The sequence below is a fragment of the Prenolepis imparis genome, unplaced genomic scaffold, assembly GCF_030444845.1.
Source record: "Prenolepis imparis isolate NDT839.2.m4 unplaced genomic scaffold, iyPreImpa1.0 SCAF_5, whole genome shotgun sequence".
In the NCBI taxonomy this organism is placed as follows: domain Eukaryota; kingdom Metazoa; phylum Arthropoda; class Insecta; order Hymenoptera; family Formicidae; genus Prenolepis; species Prenolepis imparis.
In genome coordinates, this window is record NW_028141163.1 from 9392868 (window position 1) to 9418724 (window position 25857).

A 25857-nucleotide genomic window follows, 5' to 3' on the forward strand; every position below is an offset into this window, starting at 1 on the left:
ATCTTGTTGGTACTTAATAGGTGAAATTACATTTTCTTGTGCGGTCTACAAGATCTAACAACGGTCTTTCTTTCTCACTTCAACCCCCCGAGGCGCGCGCGAGTCCTCTTCGTGTTCGCTCACAACCTTGATCAAAAAGGTTAAGCTTCTTAAGCTTAAGAATTTCTAAGAATAGCGGAGCTTCCGGTCTCCGGGACGAGAATCGCCAGAAAGAAAGAAATTTCCTTTAATTTCAACCTGGCGGTGTCATTTCTCGAGGAGAAGGCAATAAACGTGACGTTTATATTTATATATTACTATTCATATCAATTTGTGCAGTACTTTATGCATAAATGCAGAATGCATATACGTGTCTTTTTCTGTAAAACTGAAGCTATTATGATAACCTGTTTTGTATGTATCTATATGTATGTGCTATTATAGAAATTTATTTATTGGAAACATCCTTTGATTTTAAGATTTAAAATATTGAAGTAAAAACTGTGATTCTTCTAAATCTAAAAATGATGCATTTAGTTCAGTTTAGTTTAATAAATTTAACTATTAATTTTTAATTAAATTCAATTGACTAGAATTAATAATTATCTTAATAGTTTTAAATCATATTATATATAATGAAAATATATATAACAAAAAAATACTTAAATACTAATTAATTAAAATTTTTTTTAATCTAAATATTAATCACAGTTTTATTATAATTTATATATAGCATTGGAAGATAACTACATTGATAACCGGTTTTTAATGTTAATTAAGCTCGTTGATAAAATGATACGTATACATATTAATTAGACATGCTGACGCAACAATTGCAATTAATTATCATTATTTATTCTTACTGTTATATTAACTTTCACGAACAGATAATCTTGTGTGATATCTCTTTATTTTCTCAGTAAGATTCTCACGTAAAAAGTGAAAATATTTTGTGGTAGAGAAAACAGATCCGTGTAAAGTGGATTCGTTAAATTTGCAATAATTACACACATGGCTATCTTAAATATTGCAGAACAAATCTTTAAGAGCCTTAAATTCGATACATTAGTAGTTTTCGGGGACGTGCATCGATTAAACTGTAACTACATGTGCGCGTACATGTTGATGCAACATTAATGCATCACCTACACTTTAATCCATTATCCCGCTTTCCGTTACAACCTCCTTGATCTTGCTCTTGTCCGTTATCCGGATCCTTAAGTGCGTTCCGGAAATCTTCCTCCGCTGATGGCTCTTCGATGCAGCTAATTTTCCGTGTAATTAACGTTCAAGTAATCATCTTTAGTACGTTGACAGAAATTCAAGAGATGGAATTTTATTTTACATGATAAATATATAACATTTATGTAATATATTTTTCTAATATCTGTGTTTTAAAACAACCTTTTTCTTAGAAAATAGAAATATATATATTGATGGCAGTTTGCAGACATTTTAATACTAATACATTATCGGTTTTAGAACATTATCGATACAATAATAATTCTTTTCGAAATGGACGTCTTGAAACAGACAATAAATTTTCACCATATAGAGGCAAGATTTATGAGAAATCTGAGACATCTTAGCGTGCAAGAAAGTTTACTCTGCAATTTCGCGCTCGCAAGTTTACGAGTTTGAAATGTTAAGTCGTAAGATCCACTAAATTAATCATCTGCGTTTCTCCGATAATATTAATTATTAGATAAGTTTATTGTTAGCATCAATGTGAAGAACAACAGTAACTACAACAAACATACACTTTGTTGCAGTAACTCTATTCGAATCGTAGTATTTTCTATAAGTTGACTGCGCTCATATTTACATAATGCGAAAAAAATATCTGTTCATGAAATAATCGATATTCTTATTACTCGATATAAAATGTAGAAAGTATATTTATTGTCAAATTATAATTTGGTATTTCACGGCACTTTAATATCATTGATTTAAATAACAAGAAATAGAATTTCTTTTATTTTTCATCTTTTCAACAGTCTTTATCCAAGTCGTCAATATTAGACCCATTTTTTACAATTAGACCATTATTTTAGACCCAGTTTTATTTAGATTCAACTTTTGCAGTATAACATTAAAGAGATTTTTATATTATACACAATCTGAGAACTACCGCAATATTTACCGCAATGTTATACCAAACTACTCCATATGGAGCGTCAATTCCATAAGATGAAATTTTTATCTCTTGTTGCTGTATATATGCGTTATCTAAAATTGCTGCATCAATAGATACTATTTGTAAAATTTTTCGTTGTCAAAAACGTTGTTGATCTTTAATTCCGATTTTGTTGCATATTACGGTTTATCATAAATACTTAAAGGATAAAACGAGGAGAGGATGCTGTGGGTTGCAGATTGCAGATGGCCGTGTAATGGCTGTTTCGGTGATGAACTAATACATAGATAAAACCGTTCTTCAAGCTCGTAAAGCAACAGATATAGCAAGGAGCAAAGAGTTTTCTATTCGAGTAAAATTGTGTCCATTACAATCTAGAGCATTCTCTCCAACTCGCGAGAAATCGCCATTTGTTTTAATGTTTTTTTGCCGCAATTTTTTTTTCTCTCTTGGATGAAATAATCTTAAATAAAATTTTCAAATGTGCAATTGTGAAAAAAAATCAGCTAATTTATAATTTCATTTTTATATCTGCAAAATGCACGATAATAATATATCGCTTTTCTTGATATTTTTATATAAGTATGCCAGTTATACTTATTTTCTAAATGTCTGTTATTTAATTTAAAATAAATTTTAAATAAATTTTAATCCTAACAATTTAAATTACTTTCTATAGAAATCTACAAATCAAATAATATTTAACAACATAAATAAAAAATGACTTATATCAAAATCAACGTCTTTTTTGTTTTGTTAATTACGGAAGAAAAGTTTTTAGGAAAAACAGCTCTCGAAAATTACACAATTGCATGAATAGTTGCACGTAGCTTGCAGATATTAGATATGTATCTTTCTATGCACCAATGTACTGCATTTGGGAGTATATTAAAGCAGAACGGCACGTGCTGCAACTCGCCGAAGATAATGGACATTACAGCGCGTTATACAATAGTATCCGCAGTGCATGCAAATTTGGTGCACCCAATGTCGTGGTGGGCAGATAAGCTAGCCACGGTAAGCGTGATATTACGGGACATACGGGTTGCATTAAAAATAGCGGTTATTGGTAAAATTATACAGATGCAAGAATACCGCCGCAAAATTACACACATGCGCGTGTAAGAATTCCGCGCGATATCGAGATATTCGACACAGACACATATACATAATGGCGAGTTTTTTTTATTCTACAAAATTTCTACCATTATAATACGCAATTCTTTTATCCGAATAATTTTTTTACCGAATAAAATTTATTTCCACGGAAGCAATGATTTTAGTTAGAATAGTCAAATTGATAATCAGCAAAAATACAAAATTTAATAGTATTTCTTTTTGTTTATTTATTATTATTTATTTATTGCGCTGCAAGATGATTCACTGTTTTTCTTTTCGATTGTATACTCGGCGGTTTTTGTATTTGATTATGAATTCTTTAATTATAGCTTTTTTCGTGACAAACTGCACAAAATTTAATAACAAAAATTAATTGCTAAAGAGTTGCAACTAATGTTTTTGTGACGTTAATTATTTAATACAATCATATATTTAATATATATAGTGGATTTTTAAATTTTTATTTCTGACAAAAGGATTCGCAAAAAAAAAAAAAAAAAAACAGACTTAACAGATACATACAAAGAATCTTCTCGTTCTTTAATGCATATTAAAAAATACATATCTACAATTCTCGATTTTTATTTAAATGTAAAATAAATTCAACATAAGAATTACATGTTCGTAAGTTTTTAATATAAAGCTATTCAAAATTTGTTTATCGATGTTGCAGCGGTAGTCAACTCTGACTTTACTCAACTATTGAATAGCTTCCTGCGAAATCCTTGAATACTAAACGATGTCTGTTTATTTATTTACACAGCTTTACTAGCCTTGTCTACTGAAAGGAGACACGTTGTCGACGAAAGGCGACGGTCTGCAGGACGGACGAACGGATAGTGAATTACTAGTCCGGAAAATTCATATTTTTCAGCATATATATATGTACGCCAACACACAAGCGCGTCGGTTATTATGTAAATAATTCTAGTCACGGTAGCGCCATAATTTTACATATTCTCTGACGCCGCGTGTTCCTCGTAAATCCGTACACATAAACATTTACTGCATCCTCGAACGATTTTAACGGCCGTAAAATATGCGGTAGCTGGAAAGGCTTCTTCCGTCCGAGTACAGAGAGAGAAATCGCCACATCTAGCAACTGAAGAAAGCGATTACGCTTGTATAAGTCTGATTCTCCTTCCTATTACGTAGGGCATAAGAAGAAAAAAAACAAGGAGATGCTATCGCGCAAGAAGATGACCCGTCGGTATCTCTCACGAGGCCGATTCAATCGTTCGTGATTGTTGGCCTACACTCCCAATCCCGACTAAAACTCCTTCTTCGATCACTATCCTTCGTTCATTCCTCTCGTAATCCTTCCCAATCCGTCCGCCCGCGATCAAACGATGATTGCATTCTGGGACTACGACGCGGAATCAAGTCACGTTTCAAAATCCTCTATCAGTTTGTGGAAGCTTTTGAGAGGCGGAACATGATTCAAAGACACTGAGCTCGGCTAGGGTTGGAAGATTACTCAGTATTTGTAACCGACCTGACAGATATTTGAAATTATTGTGTTTGTTTGCTTGCTGAAAAATTCAAGCGAGAGAATTTGATTGCAATTTTTAATTCGGAAAATAAATTTCTTTAGCATTTAATTTAAGATTTTATCTTCTCTAATCGTAATTTTATGACAATAAAAATTTATAAAAAAAGACTTTAGTTAAACACTTTTAATATTAATAGAATTTTATATTCTAAGAAAAATAATGCATTATTTTTTTTTAATCGAAATGTTTTCCGAGAATCTTATTGAGCGAAAACCGAAAACTCTGTTGTCGTTTCTGATGCATAAAATTCCGAAAATATATCAACTCTTGTGATCCCGGGAATCCTTTTAGGATGCTTAGGTTGCCTCTCTCGCAAGGCACGTACCACACTTTGCACTCTTCATCGAAACGAGCTAGGTATCAGGGTTTAAGCCGATTTCTGATTCTCCCTGCAAAAATCCGCCGGCTTGAATCAATCTTATCCGATTCCACGAGAAGCCCATCCCCTGAATTTCATTCGACTGTTTTCCATTTTTACCGCAGACCGTATATCGGGAATATTTCCGAGAAATTTTTCATTCTTTCATGTATGTGACCTGGGGCAAGTATTTCTATCCTTTAGCCGATAAAAATGAACGAAATGCTTTCAGCGTGTATTAGCTTTGATATCGGTTATGATAAAATAATCGTTTGTATAAAATTGACATAATATTATATTTTATGACATTGAAATTGCAATTACATAAAATTATAATCAATAGTGCCAACGAGTGCTTTTAAAAAATTATGTTAATACTATGATTGTAAAATATATTGCATAATTTTCTATTTAATTGTATAATAAATATATTGAATTACTTAATATATTAATAAAAGATTTTTAAAAGATTTTTATGCTTTTTATATTATGTAAATATTGATTTTTTAAATTTACTCTAATTTGCTAAAGATTTTCTCTATAATATTGGTTACAGTTATTATAAATAATAACATATCTTTTAATAAGATAGGAATAATAAAAAAGATAGAGTGTGTTGAGTAGAATATTAAATTATATACTTTGATACACTACTGATGAAACTGATAGAAATTTATTTATATCACTTGGAAAGTTCAGCGTTTTATTGATTTACACTACTGAAAAGTGTCCCGAAAATTATTGACACGTTCTACTTATAAATGTATGAAACGATTAATAATTTATATATTACTATAGATATTGCAAATAGGAAAATGTTTTAATATAATTAGACAAATCTTTAATTTATATTAATAACAGTAAAATTATTAAATTCGGTATATCGATAAATTTAGAGATTGACTTGTACTACTTATTTGACGCTGCTGGACTTTTTTACGCTACTGATGAAACTGATAGAAATTTATTTATATCACTTGGAATTAGTTCAGCGTTTTATTGACTTACAGTACTGAAAAGTGTCCCGAAATCATTGACACGTTCTACTTACAAATGTATAAAACAATTAATAATTTATATATTACTATAGATATTGCAAATAGGAAAATGTTTTAATAATTAGACAAATCTTTAATTTTTATTAATAACAGTAAAATTATTAAATTCAGTATATCGATATATTTAGAGATTGATTTGTACTTTGAGTCTCATATTACTTGACACACACTTTTTGACTATAATTGAAATAAACATGTTTGTCTTTATAAATGCATAAATAATTAATCATTAACGGAAATTATATATTTTGATCATTTTCATTATTTTGATCATGTTTTGACCATTTGGTCAAATATATATATCTTTAATAAATTTAAAATAGTTTATTGAAATGTAACTTAAAATGACATAATGTGTACTAATTGAATGTTTTGCTGTCGTCTACATAAAAAAAAAAAATAAAAAGAAACGGTTTTTATTAAAAAAAAAATTAAGGTTGCTTTTTTTAAATCAAAAAGTTCGACTAATTTTTATTATTGAAATTTGTTACCGAGGTTAGAAACTGATAAATTTCTACTTATGACTATTTATGTCAGATTATCATAAATGCCTTAAAAATCGTCCCGACCATGAAAACTACCCTGGACATTTCACATCATAAAATAGAATAAACTCAGAAATAGAAATCTGCTGATTATCAGACATTATGATAAGATTTTATGTATAATTACTTTTATTGATAATTAAATTTAATAAATATTTTGTATTTCCCATATTATGATCGCGCTTCGCATATTGAGACAGAGAGAGCTGTAAATATGTTTTTTTTATCTGCATCATTGTTCTTATTTGACGCCGACAGACATTTTTGCGCGCAGAATATTTTTGCCTTCCGTTTGAGAATGAACCCTAAAAAACAACGGCAAGGGAATTATGCATCTTTAATACGAACGGCTCCCTCGGGATCGACACTATAAAAGAGATCGTGTTGTGAATTTTGTACTCGACCATTCTCCCATCCTCCGGAGAGGAAACGGGACGATCCGATACAAATTGTGTTGAGTGTCACGTATCTCTCGACGTTGCTATTTCATTCGGGATTCAAAGACATTGCTCCGTCTTGGATACAATTGCAGCGCAAGATATTGAAGGATTGAGAAATTTCGTTACCTACGGCTATAAACGCATACGGCTTCGCATGTAATGCAAGAAGCAGAGATATCAGAATTCATGCAAAATGTAAAACTTTCTTTCAATAGACGCTACACAAATAAGAAATATGTCAAATAATCTCGAGTTTCTGTATATTTTCTTTTTGTTTTGTAAATATATTATTCTTTTTCTATAAACGTCAGGGCATCGATATAGTTTCGAATTTTAAATGATTAAAAGTACATGAATTTAAAAAGAATAAAACTGCAAAGCTATTGATAATAACTGTTTTATTTAATTTTTTAAATATACTCTTTAATATAAAATTTTAAAACTTGAAAATTAGCTTCAAGAATATTTAATTTTATTAAAATATTAAAAATAAGAATGTATTAAACAATTTAAAAATTTTAAAAATAATAAGTATCTAGAATTTTAAAAATATCTAGAAGTAATATAAATTCTAGAATGTTTAAAAACAATTTATTCAAAGCAAGATTTTAATTAGCTTATTATTCGCATATGGCTTCAAATGTAGAAAACATTTTTTATCGTTATAATATTTTGTTTTAGATGCAAAACATATATGAATCAAGCAGTATTATAAATTATATTTACATACGAGTATATAAACCAAATGTATTTATTCTTGTCGTGAAAGACTCTGAACTTTTGTTTCGATGTTTATTGCTGTTATCCCATCTTGCTCCTTTCTTCTTCATACAACGACCTACCGCGGTGAGCAATTGCGCTTGCGTTAACCTCATCCTTTTCATTAGTAAAGTCTCGTAGCGAAGTGACCGGATAATTGATATTATTTGCGTCATGCTATTGTTACGTTTTTCAGCACACCTGTTCTATTTGTATTTCATCGTTGACAAAACTATTCCGTTTAGCCAAATCCATGAAAATGCAATCTCTTTTTAAATGAATAATGACAGATAATATGTACTAATTTAAATAGTGTGGATAAAATGGATATAGATATACCTACGATGGAATAATAAATTTACAATCTTATTTTAAAAAATAATATTTTAATTGAATTCTTGAACTTTAAAAGCCTTTTATTTTTATATTTTATTGTTATTATTGCATTCTCTCTCTAAAATTTTTGCGCTTTATCTCTATAACATGTAATTTTGTGGATTATTTTTTATAATCTTAAATATTTCTATAATCTTAAATATTTTTTGTCTTTATAATTTCAGATTTTTTTTTATAAAGATTCATAAATATTCTTTTTAATCTGATATCTTTGTTTTCTTTCTTCTCGTAATATTGTGTATATATTAAACTGAATTTTTAATTATCAACTTTTAATTCGCACATTGCCATAATTACATCTCTTTTTTATTTATTTTCTTGATTAATAATGAATACCTTCCGCGCAAATTATTTTATTAATCAAAATCCGCGAAAATGCACTGTCTTCTCGGTCAGTGCGACGCAATAACGCAATAACGCGACACGCATTGCTATTCGCTCATCTGTCGGATGCAGTGCCGTTCTTTGAATGCGTACGACAGTGCGTGCATCTGCACGTCATGTCGAAGCACGTTGCGAACATTTCACGATCGAGTCGTTAACTCGCTGTTACGCCATGTTGTTTCAACTGACATACGAATGAAACAGCTTTTTTGTTACTACGTTTTTGCTATATGCGTTTAAGCGAAACGTGCACTGAAGAGAGATGTAAATCGCAGTCAGTTTTTAAATTTTTTCGAAGCTGGGATTGGCACGGTGTATTTATAGCATACTACAGTGATAGCAACGTTACATATACCGGATATACCTCAACGTTTTCGATTCAGTAACGAGATTAAAACGCGTTAAAAGTGTTCGTCAGTATTAAATAAGCCAGGAAAAATATTGCACTATCTCGATTTTAAATAAAATGTTTGCCAAAAAGGCAAATATAGGAAAATATTGTGTGTGTGTGTGTGTGTGTGTGTGTGTGTGTATACACATACACAAACATACATACATATATATATAACTTTTATGTATTTTTTACAGAAACTGACATGCTCCCAATTTGCTTATACTCTTATATATTCTCATATATTATATTAGAATTCTATTTTTTTTTTTTTTTTTTTTAACAATATATTTTTGTTTAATTAATTATGATTCTCAATATATAATAAACCTGAAAAAATACCTATAGTTAGTCGAACAATTTTATGCACTTCTACTGAATAATACATCAATCTCGACATCAGGGCATTCTGGGTCAACATTGATCTTAAACTCGCGTGCATGTTGAAGTGATTACATATCGTTTCTTGTGTCTACAGTGTCTAACACAATTTATATTAACATAGACTACTTGAACTGTAGCAATAATATCTTTTCAATATTATTTTAAGTTAATCATGTTTACACACCTTAAAAATTTAGAATTATAAATAAATAAATTATATATATATGTATATATATAAAACATTAAAGTTTAATGATAAATTAATAATGCATAATTAATTTAATACCAAACTTTTATAACAACGTTGTGTACAAAGTATAAAATTGATTAATTTTAGATATATTGAAATTAAACCAATCAACTAGTAAATAAATAATATTACAATGAAAAAATAAAAAATCAATATGGACGTGCGCATTTAATCTTTGTTCTTATCATCGATTTTGATATATTTTGATTTATGTATTTTATATTTCTATTTTATTTCTATTTTATAATGCTTGCAATATTATTTATTATACTTTATTTAAAAATTCTAGTCTTCTAAAGAATTTTGTTAATTAGCTAAGTGTGAAAATTAGAAATCCAGACATAATATTACAGACATAATATTTTATTAAAATATCCTAATTTTTTGTGTAGGTTGAATTTCTAATTTTTAAACTCTGCTAATCGACAAAATGGTTATTATGTAATTTTTTATATTTGTAAAGATACGTGCATTAAAACTGAAAAAATGCAGTGTAATCACTTAAAAGCGTAGATTCTATATTCTACAGTTTTCGAAAGAGTGTAGAAAGTAATTATTTCGTCGCAATCGTTTCGAGTTCTCTAGCAACAATAAGAGTATCGGATGGCGACAATCGGTTGCAATCGGCTAATCTAGTTTAATCACAGTAATGGTTATACTAGCGCACCATGAACCATGACATACGAAGAAAAGAGCGATTGTATTCCTTGCACAGAATCACATTGAAAGAAATCCTGCGGTTGAATAAAGTTACAGAGAATTCAGACTCATTCTCTAAAATTCTCTTTAAAATACTTTCAATGAAAGACTTCAATAAAAAATATTAGATAAGATTAGATTATTCTTTTTTTCTATTTTTAATCAATCTATTTTCAATATAGTACATTAATTTACTTGACAGATATAATATATTATATCTTAATATAATATTATATATATATATATATATATATAATTTTATAAAAACATTTACATAGAGAGAGAGAGAGAGAGAGAGAGAGAGAGAGAGAGAGAGAGAGAGAGAGAGAGAGAGAGAGAGAGAGAGAGAGAGAGAGAGAGAGAAGAGAGAAAGAAAGAGAGAACTCTTAAATCCAATTTAAATTAAAAATAATTTCTCTTTTCGATAAACGATAATAATAATCCAATAATAATTGATTTATTAAAACTTTTTAAATAATAAACAATGCATCTTGCAAGAAGAAAATGTATAACACTTGTTATTCTCTACAAATAAAAATTTATAGAAATAAAATGAGCTGTCATATAAATGACAAGCTGCATGAGATATGAGAGCGCAAACAACCAAGGTACGTCTGGCCGGTATTGCGCTCCTTATTAAGAGATCTTTCATTAGTAATTCCGGTTCTCGCGTTCTTATGTCCCGAGACGAAAAGTTTAACGATATTCCTACAAAAGCCGGACGATAACGCGCCGGACGCGGGGTCGAGAGCGATGAGATCCGCAAATGAACACTTTTTCCACGCAATTCCAGCGGCGCGCTGTTATTTCCCGGACGAAATAGAAGGAATAGACGGCGGCAATGAGAGGCCGGCCAGGATATAAAGACGTTAAGGGAAATATTCTTCCTTTCTGCTGCTCTTTCGCTTTACCTTTATATCGAAACGCGACGAACCACGCGTCATATCTTCGCGTTATATTCTCAGCAGGAATGGCCAATTTTTCTTTCTTTCCATTTTTCGTACCGACTTCACTCAAGCATTCCCCCCCCCCCCCCCCATTCAATGAGGTCTTATTTGTCTTATTTGCTATGGTGGACTTGACACGAAGGGGCGAGTTTTATTATCTCATTGAGTTAACGCTATTATATCATACGATTCGAGAGCTCTCAAGTCAAGTCGGAAGAGCACAAAATAGAGAATAACGAGATAGATAAATTCCTGTATTTCTCAAGTATGCGAGTAATATGCGAGTAGCATTAATTAATTAATTAAGGCCTCTCTTCGCATAAATAATATCGTGAAGAAGCTAGGGAACCACTCACAGGCATAGACAATGCTTATTATAAGCATGCTTGATGTAGAATAAATTATAGACACGATTAAATGCGAAACACATTAATGATTATGCTTTTGTATTCTTCTCGCGTTACCAAACTATAGAAATAAAACATCCAGTTTTAAAACCAAATATATATAGATTGAAATATTTCTCCGCGATGTTATGTCCGTGAGTAATGTTTCGAAAAAAGTCACGTACGATATTTCGCACAGTGTTATATCAACGTATTAATTCCGAAAAGGATCAAGACACATGGCCGGTACAAATCAACTTTTCGCGCGCGCGCCACTTTTCCCCAACAACGGCGGCTCCTTAAGACACGTTTCTTATCCCGGGTAGAGTCTCGCGCAATTTTCTTCGAAGCTTTCCCGACGGATTTGGAGACCCATCCCTCGCTACGCGTCGGACTGCCAGACAGTTAAATGCGCGAGGAAACCTAAAAGTTCAAGTCGCTCTTGGCGGATAGACATTTGCAACAGACTCGGAGTTTTAACGTAATCACTAATGGATGTCGAAATGAATACAAACATTTTCGTTCATCCTCTTTGGGAATTCCACAACGCGATCTACGCCACCGCAGATGTGGGAATTCATTTCGGTTCTGTTATTTGCTGTCGGCGAACAAGCGGAATAAGTACAAACGTACTTACTGAGTATCTCTTCTACTGTAATTAAGTTCATCAGGGATTAAAGTGGCAGGCGCGATGATCTGATAAGATTGCATCATGAGGAGGAAACAAGTACGCGAAAGCGGGATTGGTTTAATTAAACGCTTTTAATCTTTTCAGTCGCTATAATACGCTTTCGTCATTTCCTCTTTTCAAATTTCCTTTGGCCGAAGACAAGTCTTGAAGGGAAAAGGACAAATTCAAATTGCCTACATTTGATAAATCTGCAGATGTCTGATAAACTAAAATATATATATAATACATATTTTTATATATCTAAAAAATTATTTAAATTAAATTAAATTAAATTGATTTTTTCTGTCATGTTCTTTTTCTTTCTTTGAAAAAATTATCACTTATTTTTTCTAATGTATATAATTTTAAAAACATTGGACAATAATGAATCGCTAAGTGTGTGCGTCAGTGAACGACAGAATTAACATGACAATTTAATTCTATTCCTAAAGGCTATGATAGTTTTAAAAGTGTTCCGCTCGCGAATGCAAGCGAATCTCGATACGCTCGCCACGAAATACGATCACGTTATCGTATACGTCAGTGAGAGTTTGCATTGCCTTTTTTTCTTTTTCGGAAATTCCGATTGGCTCGACCAGCGGTGAACGCGACCGATGCTCGCGGAAGTTTCAGCAAGGGTTATGTGGGGTTGGGGTATGGGATTTGGCGTTGTTCCAGCGTGACTAACATTTAAAACAAAACCTAGCGGACGTTTTCAAGCATCGTATATACAGAATGCAGGCGCATAAGTAGATATTCATTACGGCCAAAAATATGACCGACCGTGTATTATCCGCGCTCGCTGATTTGCTTCGCAACAGGGATACAACGACTGTATATCCGTTTGCGTTTCGTCCGCAAATATACTCGCATCTAGAAATAATATCTTCCGACTGACACCAGCGTACCTCAAATTATCCAGTTTTCCCGACAAATGAAGATTACGTACTTTGCAAAAGTCATGTATTCATCATACTTTCGCGTCGGCATAAAAAAGTCATACTCTTTTATACACGATAGAGTTATAATATCTTTAATAATAATCAGCTGATTTCTGTTAAAAAATATTAATAAAGCGAAAATTTGCTAATTAAATATTTTAGCTTACATATTTATAGGTTGTATATATGAGATATTCGACACACACATATGTATATACATAATTTGAATATTTTGTTTTCAGATCAATGTGCTGTGGACTACAACTCCGCTACTGTACGAATGGGTGAGTGAAAAATTGTTTATTTTATAACATTTTTATAGCGATAATGGGGGGGGGGGGATGTATATAATATGTTGAAAATATTAAAATAGTAACATGTTTTAAATAATATGTTATATGTTATATGTTATATTGGTACAGAAACTCGAACAAATCTTTGATCATATAAATATTTAATTGTTTAATAAGAAGTAAGATACATGCATAAATCCATTGTAAAAGAAAGAAGAGTTATTAAGTTGTTTCTAAAATATATTAAATAAAAGATTCGATAATTGATTAAATTAATCAATCAAGTCAAGCAATTATATTTCGCTTTATTCTCTAAACAAAAGTCTTACTATAATTCTTAATGATTATAATATATGATTAGTTTGTGTAATTTTTTCTTAATTTATTTTATAAAAACTTTTTGGGCTATAAATTGCTCTTTCTCACAAATAAACTTTTATTAATAAACTAACATATTAATTATCATAAAATGTGTGCCTAATAATACAGTCTGTTGTATACTGTAACAATGAATATTGTTACATACAAAGTATTAAATTGTGATTACTTTGCGATAACAATGATATTTTGTAAAATGTTCAATACGAGTAAAATAACTTGTTAGTTCATAACAAATGCATTTTGTTACTACTAATAACAAATTTCAATTATATTAAACTCCACAATTGATATTAATTATGATATTCTTTTTAATTATTTGTATAGGTATAGGTTACATTAAAATAATATCGCACAGTTATAAAGCAAATTTCCTATTCCAACCTTTCATTGATAAATGAACGTACGGTAATACATAGAACGCGTATGTAGCACATTGACAACTTTTTTTTTATTTTTTGTTTATTCGCCAGAGTTGGTGTAGCGCCTACTCTCGTTGCGTTCGGCACGAGTTGAAAATACGCGAAAAGCTATCGACATCAAAAAACGCGATACATCCAATTAAAATCGTGTTTTACTATTACCGGGAACGGTATAGCAACGAAGAAGAGAGAGAAAGACAGAGATATGAATCAATAAATGAACCGACCAATGTAAGCAAATTAAAAAAAATGGAAGAGAAAGGAAGAGAATGGGGGCGGTAGTATATGAAACTGACTAGTAAAAAGCAATTACGCTTTGTCGTACCATTCCAAAACACGTCGCGAAACGTCATTTCCATATCCCTGCCCCTCATTCCGAATACTGATCGTATTCCCGTCGGGGGTAATTAAGCGAACGGGTGCAACGAATGGGGCGGAAAGTGGTGCACGCGGCCGATCAAGCGAGGGGTGGCCGGAACAGTATTCCCAAAAAACAGCGGTCAATAATTGATACGGGAATTATGGCACACGCAGAGAGAAGTCCACTATTTCGAGTGCATTTTGTAACGGAAGCGAGTGAACCGGTGATATATGCGGCTTGCTGGCCTAACGGTAATTGAATGCCTCGGCCGACGATAAACGAGGCCATTTCGCCCCTGTCCGCGATATTCTCGTATAGAAGAATTATTTGTAATCATTAATGGAAATGCTATTGCACTTTAACTTCCACGTTTTGAAAGAAATCGTACGTTTATCTTTCTTATTTGTAAAATAATTATTGTCAATATGTCATTATTCTATTTTATTATATTTATTTATTATATATTTATTTATTATATTTATTATTATTAATAGATTTATAATCAAATCCTATCGTTTTTATAAACGTTGCTTGTAATTATGCAGGCAAATAAATACTGGATAATTCAGAGCAATCGTCTATTCTCGTGGATAGTTCAATAAAAAAGTTATTTGTTCGAGATATATATTCAGATCGTGTAAGATAAACAATCATATTTATGTAATACAACATTCTATTCAAACTTTTTCAAGATTAAGTCTTTCTAGAATATTTTGCATTTTATTATTTACAATAATGTAAAACGAATTATTATCGTGCTGCACTTCGGCTTTTATATATGTCTCAACTCTCTGAAACTTTTGACTAGCAATGACGATTTACAAACAAAAGCATCCAAACAATCGCGTATGATGAACAGGTGATCTCGTTCAGTCATATGAATGCTCAATGGAACGGGGCGCGGTCGCGCGATTCATTCGTAGACTCACGTGACTGAGCTTATCAGCTGTTTGTCATTGTGTCGCGCGATTTGCGTGACTCGCGCTCCTACGAGATGTAGTTGCGTGCTTCTGTCAGTAGATTGCCGGTATATCATTGTTTCGCCGATTTTATTGTTATTTAATTCAACAATTTTTCTATTATGTTTCTTTTATTGTCAACTTTCATTCTCCAGAAAAATCACAGTAAACGATTATTCTGAACTATTCTATTCTTTTCTATATTTTCTAATATTTGCTGTAGAATTGTCTGATATTTTTATCATGAGTTTATATGAAAATTTTTCTTGAAAAATTTAAAAGAAAAATAATTTGAGAATTATAGTTTATATACACGCATATATATATACCATATACCTAATATTTAGGTAAGTCGAAATTAAGATTATGGGGACTATAATCTACAGGTTTTTTTTATATATTCTATAATATATAAAATATAGTTTTCAAACCATTATACTATTATTAATTTATTAACAAATAATTATTCTGCATATACGTTTAATACCTAAATAATTTTTTGTTTGTAAAATAGAGACATTATTACATGACAAAGATTTTTTTATATATAGTTCCCTATTTTTATTCACTGTTCTTTTGCGGATATTATACTAAACGTTATATAAATTGATAACAATAAAATTACGCAAATTAATTAATTTTTTTTAATTAAAATTAAGTTCAAATAAATAATATAATTTTTATAAAAGTTTATGCAACAAAATTTTCATGATTTTCGTTAAAGAGATAAATTTTAACTCTAGAACATAATTTTACTTCTTTTGCTACTTCCGAGATTGTTACAGTAATATTGTTCAATTAACTATTTTTCTCTAAAATAATTATAAATTATTTGTTGACTGAAAAAAATACCGAGATGCCCGAGATGCGAGAGAGATCAGAAATCAAAGAAAAGACGTAATAATCGCCTCAACCGTGAGAGGTGGTTTGTAAAGAAAACGAAGAAAAGTCTCTCCCTTCTGATTCGGGAAATTGGTTCGAGAAACCCGGATAGATGCCGACTATTGCCGATCTCCGAACGGAAATCGATGAATTAAGCATCCATCCTATCTTGCAGACTCGAATGCTAAATCAGACGAGGGCAAGGTAGATTTACTGCCGTCTTTTCATCGTACCCTTACGAAATCAGTTTAGACTCAGATGGACGTTTGACCCGTAGATTGAATCATATCTAAATTATGTGAATCAATATTAAATGCAATAGAAATATGATGGAAACTTATTATTCTATTAACGCATGTTATTTTTATGAAACTTGTATATTCTGTTTGCATTATTATGTTATGATTGTTATAATTATTATACTTAATTGCACAATTTACGTTAATTCATTGTGAATTTTACATTTTTTCTTTTGGATGATATGAAAGATATGACGAATAACGTATGAAAAAAAGGCTATTTAAGATTGACGCAAGGAATAAAAATCTTTGCACTCTGTCTGCTGATTTATTTTGATCGCGTGGAAACATGGCAGTATTATGAAATTAGAAATTGCGTAGATGAAAGAGAATTGAGAAAGTTTAATTCATGATCTGCACTAAGAATAACTGCAGTGGCATTTTCACAGAGACTGTCTAATTTCTCGTTTGAATACATATAATATATTGTTGTCTTAACTATTTAAAGAGATTCGGAAAATTTTATATATATACATATATATTAGGATGATCTTTATTTATTCTAGATCAAAATATTTTTTTGAATTTTTTTGCGACACAGAATGTTTTCAATCCACAAAAAGAAAATAATCCCTGCCAAATTTCAACTCAATTGAACAACGGGAACATGTGCCCCCGACTCGTTAAACATTTGAGTACTTTTGTATTAAATTTTCTACACTGGTTAGTTATAAAAAAATCGGTCTAGAGGATTTTTCTTTTTTTTAATATGTGTATCTTGCTTTTCTGCATCATTTGAGATGTATTTATTTTTTAGTAAATTGAAAACATTCTTGGGAGTGCTGCGGAAAAAATTCGAAAAAAATTGTGATCAAGAGTAAATGAGGATCATCCTAAATTATATATACATACATATTGCAATTTTTAAAACTCAGTAGGAAGCAGCAGGTTTTGGCATTTGATATTTAGAGAAAAGAAAAGAGATTAGATCCAATTACACGAGGTGATCTTCGCCGGGCTCGGCCGCATACTGTGGCTCGGCTCTCGGCTCTCGACAGTCTCGGTCTCGACTTCATTCTTGGCTGTAAAGTTAGGTTTCGTCGTCAGGTAGCGACACAATTGCGCAAGTCTTGTGGTCGTTGGTGGGGATTAGTCTGGCATGAAACGTGCAGCGTGGCGGACACATGGGACGCGCGAGTCTAAAGGAAAGGGTAGAAAGAGAGAGACTTTTCGCCGGGCCCGGTTCATTCTTGGCTGTGAAAGTAGGTTTCGCCGTCAGATGGTGACACTGCCTGCGCAGAGTCTTGCGGTCGGTGGTCGGTGGTGGGTGGTGGGCATCAGTCTCGCAGTCTCGCGCGACATGTGTAGCGTAGCGGATATACGGAAACTCGCGAGTTTAATGGAAGCGCAGGTATTTTAATCAAAAGGTTCTTGTAGAAAAGTCTATTTCTTTGTTCGCATTTTCTGTTAAACATTTAAATATTGATTTTTTATGCATTGCATAATTAATCTATATATTTCTATGCATGCATAAAATTTATTATTGCAATGCATGCATAGAAATATATTAATTAATTATGCAATGCATAAAAATTCAAAATTTGCAATTTTTAATATTTTATTATCAAAGAATCAAAGAATAATATAACTTCGTTTTGCGCGCGTAATTATATTCGATTAGATTAAACGAAATGAGAAATATATACCTATATAGCTATATACATATAAAACTTATTAACATCTTTAAAACAATAATTTATATATAATTTTGAAAAATTGTTATCTCAAAAAGGGACATAAGACGATGTCCTAAAAATCGGTTACAAATAAACGTCAGCGTGCACGACTTCTCTCATTTCACCGTGCTTCGATGCGGTGGCGTTTTGTTAGATTAATTCAATTGAAAGTTTGCCGAGGATATGGCGAACTTTATGCTACTCGGTGTAAAACTTGTCGGTCGTTTCTTTCCCACCGTCGAACACACCGCCAAGTTTTTAATTTTTACAACGAGCCGTTTATGAAGCCAGGCGTCGTGTTGGCGGAAAGAGCACCTACTTTCTGTATCACAAGCTCGACATTTTCGCGCGCAGCAAGTCTGCAATATTAACAAATTTGCCGCGGAAACTCGTCCCAGGCATGCAATTCCTGAAGGATCAGCGGGTGCGATGAGGAAACGGAGAACGCGCAGAGATCCTTAGCAAAGTTCAGCATCAGTGCCAACAAGCGAGCTGCAACTTTTAACGCGCTTTGAACTTACAAGTTCGGGCGAAGGAAACGCAAGGGACGACAGAGAGGAATTGCGCTCGCGCGACATATATATATTTCCAACAATTGGCTATCATTTAAATATAAGATCTTGAAATACATATATGATCTCACTTTGTCTCATTTCTTTCATATACAGCGTACAAAATATTAGAGAAACTTTGAAATTCCATAAAAAATTAAGCCTTTTATTTAATATGACAAGCTGTTAGCTATTAGCCATTACTTGAGATGATTGTATATAAATAGCTATTAGCCATTTACTTGAGATGACTTTATATAAACTCCTTTATAAAAGGGACTTAGAATATATATGTGTTTTGTTTAAAATATTTATAACTTTTAAACGAAAAAATAATTATCTTGAGCAAAATTCGCTACATATATACTACTTAATTAATTATATAAATAATTAAGTATAAAGATTTATATATAATTACAATTATTTTATACTTTATTTTTATATAGATAAAGCAATCGAAAATGATGAATAAAATATTTTAGAATCTTTACAAAAATCTTCAAATTAAAACATTAAAGCAAAATGTTTTCAATTTAGAAATATTTCAAAAATATATAAGGAGAATGTAATATGAAATAACAACTGTTTACGCACAGGGGTGTGTGTCAAAAAAATTATTATTTAAAATATTCTATTTCTGCATTTTCATCGTCACATTAGAGATTCGTTTACACATTCTACACGCGTGTATGACGTGCTCCGATGCATGGCTTTTGCAGAAATCGTGGACAGGACGCAGGACTGAACGGAATTGCTTCTGTCCACTGATATGCGTTTCTAGAGCGATTGGAAGATCTTGTTCTCCCCCCCGCGTGAGGGGGGAGAAAATTGATCGTGGCCGCGAGATTGCCCAGTAAGATGAGATTGTAACGTTCGGCTTTACGTATGTGCAATTCGCCGGGTTACGAATGCACCGGCGACGGCCGCAATTCCCCGCGTGTTTCACGGTACAGCCGGCACGTATATATCGCGCGCTTCCATCCCATCAGTGGGTTAAGCCGGTCCTTTGACTAAGGATCCGTTAATAGTTCAGATGTGTATCGTTGTTCGTTTTCCGCTATCGCCACAGTCGGGAAGATAACAATGTCGTGATGGCGCAATTTCGCAGTTACACTGGAAACTGTTTCGCAAAATTCCTTTAAATTTTTCTTCTCTTTTTTATTGTCGAATGGAGCCTATCGATAATGAATTAATTCTTGATTCTGACTAAGAGAAATGTAATTGTTGAAAAAATGGGATTTTTGTTCCGGGTGTAAAATAATATGCTTTAATCTTGGGAATGTTGTAATAATAAGAAATGTAAGATATAAGTAAAATTTAACAATATTTATACATAACGCGTGATATGTAAACGTTGCATCTTAAAAATTATATTACAGAAACTCGTAAAATTTTAGATCACGCGACACTGTTACAATTTGGAACATATTCCGGCGTTTCTAGTGCCAATTACAGATGCTGTTGGGACGATAACGATAACAATAATCGTACATTTCTGTAATGTACCAAATACGCTTCTCTCAACCTGATCTCTTTTCTTCTCGCTCGTCAAGAATCAATGACCGAACGTGCTCTTGTCGCATGTTTGTATATCCTTTTGCGTCTCAAACAATAATGGGAATTACACTCACGTACATCGATTCATAAATAGTTTAATTATTGTTACAATGTGCCAGGAAACTTGGACATAGGTATTTTCATTGATATATATCGATACTGATTTTATTTATGACCAATAAAGATGTGCACACAAAATCGCGTTTTTATAAAAATTTACAAATTTTCTAGAAAAAATATATTTATAATTAAACAATAATAAAGAAACATTGAACAGTTACAGAACTATTAAATGCATAAAATAATAATCTACAGCAATAAAATAATTTAAATAAAACATCACATTTTTAATAATAAAGTACTTTCACTCGATTATTTTAAAAAAATAAATAATAAATTATTTTAAATTTAGATTATTTTTATTGTTTTTAAATCGTAAAAAACAATATTTATCCAATTAAAGTATAGAAAACTCTGATGTACAGAATGCTTTAAAATGTACACCATGCATATTTGATGTACAAGTATCATACATATAATAAAACACTTTACTGAGAAATTAATCAGTAAAATGTTTTTATTTATATTTTGAATTTAATTTTCGATATATTTAATTACTACAAATATATTATAAATCTCACATTCTTCATTTTTATAAAACATTTATGATATTAATGTTTTAATTTGGATAATCATGATTATATAATTACTTTGCGTAGTAAAATAGGCTTCTAATACGAGGCGTAATCGTTAGCATTAAAATTAGTATTCTAGATAATATCAGCACTGTTCCGGAACTATAATCAGAATTGAGCATTAATATTCGTAGTTGGATTGGAAATGTTCAAGCTTCTATAGTGCATACATTAACCTATGGCTGGATCGATGAGCCAACCGACACAAATTTGGTGAATATTCGAAATAAGCTTTTCGCAAGGCATATTTTAATCGAATTGCTTGCTCTTTCTCTCTTATCTTCTTTATCTTTATATGGCCTTAGAAGGCCTAAACTCGCACTCTTGCGTGAAAAAGTTTATGCACACATTTGCATAAACGAGTGATCACTTGTAAAACGTTCTAATTTCTTAACCAAATTTCTCAAACTTCTTAAGCAAAATTCTTTGACTATCTCAAACTTTCATCAAGTTTTTATCTATAAACGTATCTAATAGATATTTTATTTTTAATTCTCATTATCATTCGTTATCATTCGTTATCATATAATATCGATTTGATTCAAATAACAATTTTAATTTTTTAAAGATGTTATTTATCATGTTTTTGTTTCAATAATGTTTATGTTTAATATTCCATTGACGATAAAAGCAGTGCTTGGCTTGTACACGCACCGGCATAAATGGTGTTCGGCGTTAGATGTGTGCGAATACGTGTATGACAGCCGAAAGTCATACGCACACATACGTAACGCGACATACGTATATGACTTTCGGCTGTCATACACGTATTCGCACACATCTAACGCCGGACACCATTTATGCCGGTGCGTGTACACGCTCGAAAATTAAAAAAGCTATTAAAATACATAATACTCTGCGATCATAGCCTTTCAATATATTGTTGTAAATTCAAAAGAAGTGCATTACAATTGTTTTTGTTTTTCAAAACAGTAGTATCAAATTCATATCAAACGAATAAAATTACTCACATACTATTAACTTTTTCAACATTTGATTTGATAAATCGCACGGTTTTTGTTCAATGACAAATCTTTATCGATATAAAATAACGCAAAGTGCAATACTGAAATAATTAATAATTCCTACAGAAAAGAGACAACAAATTTTAATACTTTCAAGTAATCAATTTTATATATCTGCTTTTTAAGAGTGGATTCACATTTCAGTGAAAGTCGTTTCTGTTTATTCTATGAGAGAACAAAACATCACTCTTCTTCGATTATATTAGATTCATTGTCGTTTTATATTTACACAGCATTATTTTATTTATACATAATTTTCTAAATTAAGTTATATTTTTTTGATAAATGACAAATTGTTCTTTTTTCTTGTTATATACTCGTTTAAGTAGATTGAAATGGTTCGCGCGTGCGCGACTCTAAATGTTTATTTCATCAGTAAAATTCTATGGTCTGTTTTTTTTTATTTTTATACAGGCAGCATTCGCCTGGTTTTAGAATAGCGGAAAATATTATCCCACGTATAAAGGTAGCAGCGTAGTTGCGGAATGGAACAATCGTGAGATCCGTCCCGTTCCCAGAGTTTCCGCTTTAAGAGCAACTATTGTAAACACGCGGCCGACAAAATTATTTGAGCAACATTATCGCGTTCGCATATTTTCGTCGACAGAAGATGCACAGAGAAGTTTTATTAACAACAATCTGATATGAAAGCGATTCGTTAACGTCGATAGGCGCATTTTGCCTCGATCTCTTTCTTTTTCTCTTTGTTGTCTCTTGCTGTGATTGCGCGGACTTGCAGAAGGTACCAATTAGTCGCGTAAATCTTCACGCTTTGCAGTATTTCGAAATTATATGCTTTAAATTTTGTAGCAATTAGAGAAACCAATTAAAAACGAGAAATGCTTCCACCGCAATTGCATACGTGTACGCGATATAGCTATATAAATTAAAGTAACTTTTACTCGTAAAGTTTTACATCGAAATTCGAATCAACTCCTAGCTGACAAACAGCAGTAGATCCGTTAGGAATTTCCAGTAGCTAACGAATGCAAAGTATAAATGCCAATTTATGAAATTTTATACAAACGCGTAGATTTTTTATAAAAGAGGCTGAGGGCCTGAAAGATATTGTTACTTTTATTTATATTTTTTTGATCATTTTAACATAGCTCTAAATTATTAAAAATATATTGTTAAATAATTCTAAAAATAAGGTATTTTTTGAAAACTTAAAGTGTTCCATTCATCACATTTAATTCGTTACCATTCATTGCGATATGGATAATACTCACATAGGATTACATGTTTTATATGTATGTACAATGAATACTACTATTTACGAACTACGAACTAATTACGAACGGTATTAATTAGCAGAATGTGCTGTTATTGGAAAACATACTCGGCGTTTAAACAGATTAACGTTGATCGCCAATATTAAACATCGCGAATCAATTTACAAACGGATTATATTCGAACATATAATCGATGATCAAAACATATCACTTGCTTGACATTAATTTATGACAGAAAAGCAGATAGCAAACTTGCATTGGCGATCGATAATATAATGGTATCGATAATATGTAAATCACGAATAAGTTTTGCGACAATACGAAAAAAATATTGGTCTGTTAGTACACTAAGAACCAGAGTTATATTTTTATATACATATATGTTTATCCATACACATTACTATAATTCAGACTCCTAAAATAGATTTTAGATTTTATCGACTTTCACTCTCTCGTATTGCGTAAAGTTTATTATAGCAATCATAGAAATTCGCATAACGTTGATATGAACACGATATATCTAACGTACATACATATCTAAATAGAGAGAAAGAAAGAAAACATATTGACATAAAAATGACGTATATAATGGCGACTTTTATTTTTTTTAAAACTAAATTAAATTAAAATTAATTGATTTTATTATAATTTTTTAATTATTTTAATCCATTATTCTTCCATTGCTATTTAATCTTATATATGACTGATTATTGATCCATGTGCACAGTAGATAATATAATTTATTTTATAAATTTGTGGAATTTTATGTTATTTTATTGTTAAACAAATATTTTTTAACAATGACAGTTAATTCATAAAAGCACACAATTTAAAGATCAATAATAATAATCTCTGAGCAATTATTAATTTATAATTATTAATATATATTAGCATATCTCTCTAAAAAAATTTTAAACAAAATATTTGCTTTATATATAAACCGATAATAACAATTGCTGATTGCGTGAAATATTGAAATTATGAAAATATTGATCACAAAGTGATTAAGCTCTAGCAAAACTCTTTTACTTTTATTCTAACGGACATGTTAAAAATTTAGTCACACTATATTGTAACTTTCAATTAGTTTGATATTTTCAATAGAATCTTAGTTTAAGATGATCGAGTTACTTCTTGTCCATCGTGATAGGAAGATCAGCTTTCGCTCTTTAGGATCATTTATCATTGATCGATGTTTCTTGCATCTTCACGAAGCGATCGTCTGTACCCACGGCAATGATTGAAAGTACTGACGTCACTGGAGGAAGCTTTCAAACTTTTGCGCTCGGCTTTCACCGCTGCTCTCACCGTGTTGGAGCAAGAGAGGGATATAGAGAAAAAGATGTATAAGGAGAAAGGGAGAGAGAGAAGAGGAGACGTGAAAGCGATTAACGATTTAATGACACTCGACCTCGCGATGCACGCTTGACTTCCTGAACAAGGCAAACTTGGCTAAGAGATATATGGAGGAGTAACGCAATGTGTGTTTCGCCTTGACGATTATATTTCCACCGCGGAGACGAAACGACCAAAGAAAATGAAAGGAACCGAAGTCTAGGACTTTCTTTGCCGTACATTTTGTCAGCGTAATACTTCCGCGTTAGAGCAAATATCTTCCTGGATGTACAACTTTCTGAGCAATTTTTTATATATTTATTATATCGTTCCGTGTCTACATTCTATATGTTTTTTTTCCGCCCATGTATGATTCAAATCGTCAACTGTATTCTTAGCTACGTTTTACAATTCCGTTATTCATTATTCAAATCTTTTTCTATTCGTAAGACGTAACTGTATACAAAAAATAAAAATCGAGTCTAAGAAGGATTTTAACAGAAAATTGCACTACAACGACTTTTTGTTCTCCGATCTATCGAAATAGAGACGGATCAATGCGCGGTCGGTTATTTAAAAGACTTCTTCCTCCTTTTTTTCCAAGAGCACATTGCATGGAGAATATAAATTTCGAATTTCCCGGAGAGTCCCTCGCGTCTGGGGGCTTAAAGCTTTCAATGCTTTCGATAATTCCGGAGCGAAATCGAGTCTCCACGTCGAACGTTGTGGATTAGCTCACTCATCGGATATATCTCGTCTCGTTCCCACCGGTTGCGATAGCACGAAATCTGCA

General features: G+C 31.5%; 1 protein-coding gene across 2 annotated transcripts in view; it reads left to right on the top strand.

Annotated features, from left to right (window-relative positions):
- Fkbp14 (peptidyl-prolyl cis-trans isomerase Fkb14) overlaps positions 1–25857 on the top strand; it is a 172772-nt gene that overhangs the window by 63873 nt on the left and 83042 nt on the right. For both annotated transcript variants that reach the window (XM_083039042.1, XM_083039043.1), the window contains one exon: positions 13639–13680. In XM_083039042.1, coding sequence (XP_082895168.1) covers positions 13639–13680 — 42 coding nt within the window. The remainder of the gene's footprint in view (positions 1–13638; positions 13681–25857) is intronic.